This window comes from Sinocyclocheilus rhinocerous, unplaced genomic scaffold (genome assembly GCF_001515625.1).
Source record: "Sinocyclocheilus rhinocerous isolate Xijiao unplaced genomic scaffold, SAMN03320098_v1.1 scaffold907, whole genome shotgun sequence".
Taxonomy (NCBI): Eukaryota; Metazoa; Chordata; class Actinopteri; order Cypriniformes; family Cyprinidae; genus Sinocyclocheilus; species Sinocyclocheilus rhinocerous.
This window is the reverse complement of record NW_015662569.1, coordinates 31060-39610: the sequence shown is the minus strand read 5'-3', so window position 1 is coordinate 39610 and position 8551 is coordinate 31060. Positions and strand designations below refer to the sequence as shown.

The following is an 8551-nucleotide window of genomic DNA, read 5'->3' as shown; positions in this document are numbered from 1 at the left end:
GTCATGCGCGTTTCAGTACAAGTAGTAAACAAAACCGCGCGTCTGCGCCATTCATTAACACAGAGACACGCAGAATTCATATTTAAATAGTTGTTTTGAGGCTTAATATTTACAAATACTAGAGGGAGTAGGAGTGTGCTCACTTGTGTGTGCGCGCACGTTTGTGTGTGTGTGCGCGCGCGCATCGGGGCGGAACTCCGCTGTGTGCGATACAGAGAGCGCGAGCATGTAACGTAGAGACAGAAACGACATGCCATCCTGTAAATAAGATAAATAACATAAGGCTATTTAGTTTGTTTAATAAAAGAACAAGGTATAGACCTGTTCTATAGGAAAGGTAACTTTAAATGACTTCTGTTGTGATCTGGCGCTATAGAGAAAATATAATTAAATAAAATTAACTTGACCTTCAAGGGGGGCGGGGGGTGCGGGCCGCCCCCCTAATATAATGGCAGGGGAAACACTGTACCCTTGAAGGCATAAAAAAAGAATAGGTCACAAGAATCCCCACTCACCGCCAGCGCAATCTGCTGCACCTGTATACAGGTAGGATACTCCTGCATGCAGCACAGGATGGCTTTAACACCGCCCTCTGTGGCGAATGAGACCCTCCACTCGTATTTCAGCATCAGACTGCGGGTCAGCAGCAGCACAGTGACAGCGTTCTGCTTGGTCGGACTGCCAATCATCTCCACCAACATCTTTAAGACTTTGTCACTGAAAAAGACAAGAAAGTTATTTTGAAACCATTTGCAATATAAACTAGAAACCATGTTACATTGCTTTACATTAGGTCTGCATGATAATGGTGAAACAGTTCTAAAATATAATCAATATTTTTGTAATAAAATTTTTTTTTTACATTTCATCAGAATTATTGTACTTTAAAATAAGCACAAATCAACACAACGCCAACTCTCACGGTTAGCTCGCAGATTTAGTCAGCGAAGGGCCCTATCATACACTCGGAGCAATGCGGCGCCAGGCGTGACGCAAGTGTTTTTGCTAGTTTCAGCCCGATGCAGTTATCATTTTCACGTCCAGCACCATGTTGTTTAAACAGCAAATGCACTTGCGCCCATCTGTTCGCCCAGGTGTGTTCAGGCGCATTGTTGGCGTGTTGCTATTTTGGGGCAACTGAAAACGATTGCGCCATTGACCAACTGAAACCTGGTCTAAAGTCAATGCCGCAGTATTTTTTTATTATTTATTTACAAGGCGCGTTAGTAATATGCGCCTTTAGGTGGGTACACAATGCACGTACACTCTGCTTATTACACACACAGGGACACGCAGCAGCGCACAAACATGCCAAATATTACAAATTAAAGCATTACAATGTAAAAGATTATTATTGTGCCCCGTAGATGGTCTGCTCGCGCGTTTTAACCTAGCGCACGAGCAGAACCTTTCCTCTCTGGAGAAGCGTTCAGTCTTTTTCTCTTGTAAATTCTGCCATGTAAATAGCAAATCCGCCATGGTGCAAGCACAACTGGCTTTTAAAGGGAATGGGAGATGAGACTCTGATTGGTTTATGGCACGTTACGCCCAAAACACACCCACGACTCATTAAGAGAATAGGGACAACCCTTTTGAACCATGCGCCTGTCGCGCCGACCGTTTTTTCCCATTGTTAAACTAGCAAATAAAGCAATAAAACACATCACATCAATCAAATTAAGAATTCATCAAACCAATAACCACAGTAAAAAAAAAAAAACCCTTAAAACATTTTGTTCTTCCAGCAGATACTCTAAACCAGTGTTTCCCAACCGGGGTGCCGTCTGTCGAGAGCAGGGCTGTTGTACCGAATATCTATACTTTTCAAATTATCATATCGAAGTTAGAAATTCAAATATTGTGACAAAATTAATTTTGTAGGGTGCCACAAGTTTGTTAAAATTTCCAAAGGGTGTCGTGACTAAAAAAAGGTTGGGAAACACTGCTCTAAACCGACGTCCTGAGGGCAACAGCTGAAATTCTTTCTGTAATGGATGATCCAAATTCATTGTCTTCGTTAAACCCTGTCTATGATAAATTTCAATGGGTTGACTTTGACTCATTCCAATAACTTTTCCTGCCACTTTGACAAGCATTTTTTTAATATTATTAAAAATATCTGTATGACATTATATTCTGCAGTTCTTCCCTGTTGTACCGAATATCTACACTTTTCAAATTATCATATCGAAGTTAGAAATTCAAATATTGTGACAAAATTAATTTTGTAGGGTGCCACAAGTTTGTTAAAATTTCCAAAGGGTGTCGTGACTAAAAAAAGGTTGGGAAACACTGCTCTAAACCGACGTCCTGAGGGCAACAGCTGAAATTCTTTCTGTAATGGATGATCCAAATTCATTGTCTTCGTTAAACCCTGTCTATGATAAATTTCAATGGGTTGACTTTGACTCATTCCAATAACTTTTCCTGCCACTTTGACAAGACTATTCAACCTATTCCTATTTGACAATGTAAGATTACCAAACCAGGCTGCAATACAGAAAGAGAACACCGATTCAATAAAAAGACTTTTTGGTCAACATTTATAACATTTGGTCAACACAATAAAGTCAACATTTTGGTACATACATTAAATGTTCCCATCTTCTTTAAAAAAAAACATTCTTTGCTGAATTTTCTTACAAACAACTGATACATTTGCTTCAAAACTTAGTTTGTCATCGATTACTATAACAAGATATTTATGATCGTCAACAAATGCCTCGTTTGTAATGGGTTTTAATGTTTTTGTCTCGTCGCTCCGGTCGGACACGGCATCAACAGTATAGTAAGGGCGTAACATTTCCGTCAAAACACATTTCATTACACCAAACACACAAAATAATGTTCTTTTTAGCAACATCATATGACCCCTTTAATATTCAGGTTGAGGTTGGCAGGTTGAGAAGATTAAGTAAACCACTGGGCAGAAAATGCATTAATTTAAGAAAAAAAAAGCTCTGATTGGGGGATTTAAGTTACTGAGATCATAAATCTAGCAAATGCTTTTTAATCTATTTTTTATTTATTTAATGCACATCTACAGTACCACGTTTTGTGTTATATTACTTATACTTCTGAGACCCCCAAAAATTTGAAATTTGAAAATTTCATTAATAACAGAGAGATATACGAGTGGTCAATGTTAGTATGTTAGGGGGAAAACTAGTCGCACTTTCAAAACTGTAAGGTGTTTATGCAAGGCTGTGCCATCCTCAATTTTTTTTGACTAATATTAAATTTGAATATAATATATTCTACAAAATAAATTCCACATATTACATAAGGTGATGCAAGACAGTGTTTTCTTAGCACCTGTAATAATATTTAAAGTGTACTTCAGACATTTGATTACAGTTACAGAAATTAGAAATAAGAAAATGCCGAGCTGAGAGTAGCCAGTGTTTATGGTCTCTGAGTCTCACCGGATGGTTTGTGCCGAGTCCGATCTGAGGGTGCTCTTCTCCTGAGGTCCCTCCTCCTCCAGAATCTTACTGATGACTTTCATGCCGGCGAGCTGCAGCCCTGAGTCTGAGCTACTCTTCGTCATGATGTCCACCACCTCCCCCATCTTCTCTAGGGAGCTCTTCTTACCCTGCACCTTCGGACTGCTGAACACTGCAGAGAACAGAAAACACTTGCTTAGAGGAAGAAATGTACATCTGCTTGCTCTAAACACTTCACTGCTTTCATCCAATGAATCATTTGGCAAAGAAACTGATGGCTCGATGAGATATATGTTGCTGGATGGATGTGGCTGTATGTTGTTTATAGTATTTTACACCACTCAGAATGGCAATTATCATGAAACATTGTCTTTAACTGATCAGGTACATTGAGTCTACATATTTCTCTAATTCAAAATTTGGTAAGATTTGTTATGTCTGATAAATCATCTGCTAGCCATCTGCTGAATTTTGCACATTGTCACAGTACTTATAACTATTCTCAGCACTGGTCAGGATGGATCTATACATTTATTTATTTATATTTTTATTAAATGCAATACATTCTCACTGTGAAGTGTAAAAGCAGTTGCAAATGATTAACTAAATTTAAGGAAGACAGACTATGCAAATATGCAAATATAATCGTATGCAAATATCAATGTCATCATCAACTCCTGAGAACGGAAATGCAGCCCAATGGAGGATTCAAGCACCCCATATGAAGAACCCTTATTAGCTACATTATAAACAGTTATCAGCCAGCAACTTGTGCTGCCTAATGCTCAGAACACACTCTGTGAAATGCATCATTTCCTGTTGAGGGAAAAAATGTAGTGCATCAATAATCATTCACCAAAAGTCATGTTGGATAAAAAAACATGTTAAATTAATAAATGTAAAGGTAAAATGGCAAAGTGGATACTTTTAACTCTAAATTCTGAGCAGATGAGTCACTAAGTAGGCAATATAAGACCCCATGAAATCTTTTTAATTTTTTCCCAAATTATGTTTTATTTTTTCTTGATTCTGTTTTATGATTTAATACAAATGTATCTAATTTGAACAACTGCTTTAATTGCTTGGCAAACAAAGCACTACACAACAAAGTATACTGTTTAAATTAAAACATGAACAAAAAATTCTGTGAAAATTGCCTGAAAATGTAGAAAACACCATGCATGTTGGATTATGCGCAGTTGACGAAACTGCACCACTCGTTCGCACAGAAATGCAGATTTCATATTTAAATAGCAGTCTCTCCAGGTCAATATTGACAGAAACTAGTCCATATTGCGATCTGATTAAGTTTATATATATATATATATATATATATATATATATATATATATATATATGCACACCGGTGACTTCACATCAGCTGAACTCTGTATTATTAACACAGCAAGTTCTGACATTAATAGCACCCCTTTAATGACAAGTTCTTGTTAGCCTTCATCAAATATATCACTATAAACAAAACAAGAGGTTCCACTAACAATCACATCCACAGCAGAGCCACAACATTTACAAAGCAAAGGCTTGCCTTTCATCTTCTCGTCCAGGTCATCGGGATACTTTGTGTCGTCTTCAGTGGGAAGTTCACTCTCTGTCTCGCTGCCACCGCTGCCCGTGTCTGCTGGGATCTCTTTCTTAGCTTTCTTGGACACAGAGCCCATGGTACAGGAAGAGGCTGAGGAAGAGGATGATGCTGTGGCTGAGGACAGCGATGAAGAAGATGAGGCTCCTTGGTCTCCGAGCGAGCTATCCATCAGCATTTCCTCATCCTCAAGGCCTGCACCTCCACAGTTCAGGTAGTGTTTGGTGAAAGTGTGGGAGCAGAGCAGGTCAACCAGACAAGACGCCTGCAAATTCTGTTTCAGGTAGTGGAGGACTTTCTGCGCCACCTCACTCGTGAGAGACAGCTGGATGAGAGTCGGTTCGTCAAGCTCTACCATCTGAAAGATACCAGGAGAGAGCAGAAAAGATAACATGAATAAAACCCAGTCATTGCCTAGTCCATCTGGAACATGTAGATTGACACTGCCATTGTGAGGAGATAAATAATCTTCATTTTTTTTCTTTTAATACTGATAAATAACCTTCATTTTTTTCTATTAATACTGATATCTAGGTAAGAGGTTGGCCAATGGCCATAATAATACAATACACAGATAACAGATACATAATCAATTTAATTTATAAAATATATACCACCGCTCAAAAGTTTGGGGTCAGTACGAGTTTTTTAATGTGATGAAAGTCTCTTATGCTCAACAATACTGCATTTATTTGATAAAAAAAAAAATAGAGTAAATACAATAATAAAGTGAAATATTATTATAATTCAAAAGAACTGTTTTCTATGTTAATATATTTTAAAATGTAATTTCTTCCTGTGATGCAAAGCTGAATTTTCAGCATCAGTACTCCAGTCTTCAGTGTCACATGATCCTTCAGAAATCATTCTAATATACTGATTTGCTGCTCAAGAAACATTTCCGATTATTACCAATGTTGAAAACAGTTCTGCTTAATATTTTGAAAACCGTGGAACCTGATGTAATTTTTTTTTCAGGATTCTTTGATGAATAGAAAGTTCAAGAACAGCATTTATTTGAAATAGAAATGTCACTTTTGATCAATTTAATGCATCCCTGCTGATTAAACCTTTAAATAAATCTTAAGTCAAACTTTTATATTTATATACATATATAATTTACTAGGATGATGCACAATAATACATATTAATATTAGAATAAAACTTAACTGTTTAGCCTTTTTTTTTACAATTTAAATGAGGTTGATTTGCATTAGAGTAATGAGAACCGGTACTTAAATTATTACAAATATCACAATTTAAACAACAACAACAGCAGCAAAAACAACCTTTCTTTCCTTCGATTCTAGGTTGAAATATGACCTACACATTATCTTGAGAGGCTTCATGAGATTCAGGCTTTGAATGATTTTTGTTTGTTTTAAATTTTTCTAAATCCTTTGTTTTAAATCTTTCTTAAATGCTTTGTAGGTGGGACACAGGAACTGAATAAAAAAAAAAAAAGAAGAGAGAACAAAAATGTGCTTAAATTTTAGTTTTTGCTAGCCTATTCTACCCTGTGTGAAGAGTGCAGGAGAGATGGTGAGTACCGGTTCATCGAGGCTCTGTCGCAGGATGTTGTTGATCTCCTGCTGCTGCTTGGGCTCTAACTTCTTGATGAAAAAGAGCACTTCCCACCATTCAGCACGGCTCAGGGTGCCTGCGTCATCCTGAGAGCCCTCCATCAGGTAAGGCAATGTGTACAGCCCACCGGGGGGCTTTGAGAAGAACGTCTGACTCACTGCCATGTTCACAAACACAGAAGAAAACACTTTTTTCCCCCCTTTCTCTCCATTGATACTGGAAAAAATGAAATATGACCACAATCTTCTCATAAGTTTCATGAGAATTAGGATTTAGTTTTTTGTTTGTTTAAATTTTTTTTAAATCCTTTGTTTTAAATCTTTCTTAAATACATTGTCGGGGGGAGGAACTATTTAAAAAAAAATAATCTAATTTGCTTAAATTTAAATTTTGCTGGTCTTTTCTACCCAGTGTGAAGAGTGTAGGAGAGATGGTGAGTACCGGCTCATCGAGGCTCTGTCGCAGGATGTTGTTGATCTCCTGCTGCTGCTTGGGCTCTAACTTCTTGATGAAAAAGAGCACTTCCCACCATTCAGCACGGCTCAGGGTGCCTGCGTCATCCTGAGAGCCCTCCATCAGGTAAGGCAATGTGTACAGCCCACCGGGGGGCTTTGAGAAGAACGTCTGACTCACTGCCATGTTCACAAACACAGAAGAAAACACTGCTGGTTTCATATAAAGTGATGGACACACAAACACGATCGTGCGGTTGAGTGGGAGAGCTCTTCATGAATGTTGTCTTACCAGTAGTGAGCTTGAGTGTCTCTGTGAGGGAGGAGGCCTTCTCCTGCGTCTCCTTCTCAGCCTGTCCTCCGCTGCCGTTGCCCAGAATTTCAATCATATGCCAGTGCACCCAGTAGGTCCTGGACAGGGAGTTCCAGTACACCTGCAAAAGCCAGAACATGACGGGCTTCAACAAGGTTTGTACAGGCTAGTGGTCGACCGATATTGTTTTTTTGACAGCCGATGCCAATATCTTGGAAAGCAGGGTGGCCGATGGCCGATATAAAGCCGATATAATTTTATTTATTTTAATTAATGTTTAAGAAATTTGAAATCATTTGAAAATTTATTAAAAAGTAAATGTGTTAAATAAACATACTTATACTTTAGATAAAGTATTTTTCACAAATAAATAAATATTTAATAAAAATATAATTAAAAAGGAAGTAAACTGTAACCAACAGAGCACTCCGTATTCTGGGAAGTTTGTGTGCATTAATCCATAATTTTTCCAAATAAAGCCAAGGTAACACTCATTTTACATACAGCACACAGTGAAAATTACATGAATATGGCAGTGGGCAAATGCATAAAACGCAGCATAATTTGAAATCACGAGTTTAAAGTTTGTCGATCGCGCATCTTTAGTGAAGCTGAACTCTTCACCTGTCCGTATTACATTCGCACGGACCGACCGTTACGCAGAGAACACGCGATCATGCAGGATACACATGCACACTTCACAAGATCTCACAACTGGATCAGACTAAGTTTGCAAGCTTTGTGAAATTAAATGTTCATTAGTCATTCAAAGATTTGTTTAAATGATATAAATGCGTATTTGCTAAATGCTGACGGCAAACAAGAAAGTATTATAATGTTTGCCTTTCTATTACTAACAATATAAAAGCAATCGTTATAATACTTTTTGTATACATATTAATTCCTTTGTTTAACCGTTCTGATTATCTGATTATTAGACAGAACTGTTAACGACAACGGCGAACAAGAGGGAGAATGTGAGCACTGTGTGCTCAGGCGCTGCCGTTCTCAGCGCCGTCAAAATAAAAGTCCACCTCGAACGCATCGGCCAAACAGGAAAACTTATCGGCCGATGCCGATATTTAAAAAAGACCACTAAACACAACCAAATAAAGAAACACGCTGCAAATGCTCACAACACAACCAAATAAAGAAA

At 37.9% G+C, this 8551-nt stretch overlaps 1 protein-coding gene across 5 annotated transcripts in view; it reads right to left on the bottom strand.

The window, feature by feature from the left end:
* Positions 1-8551, bottom strand: part of cul9 (cullin 9) — a 59443-nt gene that overhangs the window by 30352 nt on the left and 20540 nt on the right. For 4 of the 5 annotated variants that reach the window (XM_016538120.1, XM_016538121.1, XM_016538122.1 and 1 more), the window contains exons 6-10: positions 7375-7516; positions 7072-7262; positions 4993-5404; positions 3426-3618; positions 516-717 (exon numbers count right to left, since the gene is read on the bottom strand). In XM_016538120.1, coding sequence (XP_016393606.1) covers positions 516-717; positions 3426-3618; positions 4993-5404; positions 7072-7262; positions 7375-7516 — 1140 coding nt within the window. Of the gene's footprint in view, positions 1-515; positions 718-3425; positions 3619-4992; positions 5405-6596; positions 6806-7071; positions 7263-7374; positions 7517-8551 lie in introns of those variants that run through there. The other variant, XM_016538124.1, reaches the window with a different exon arrangement.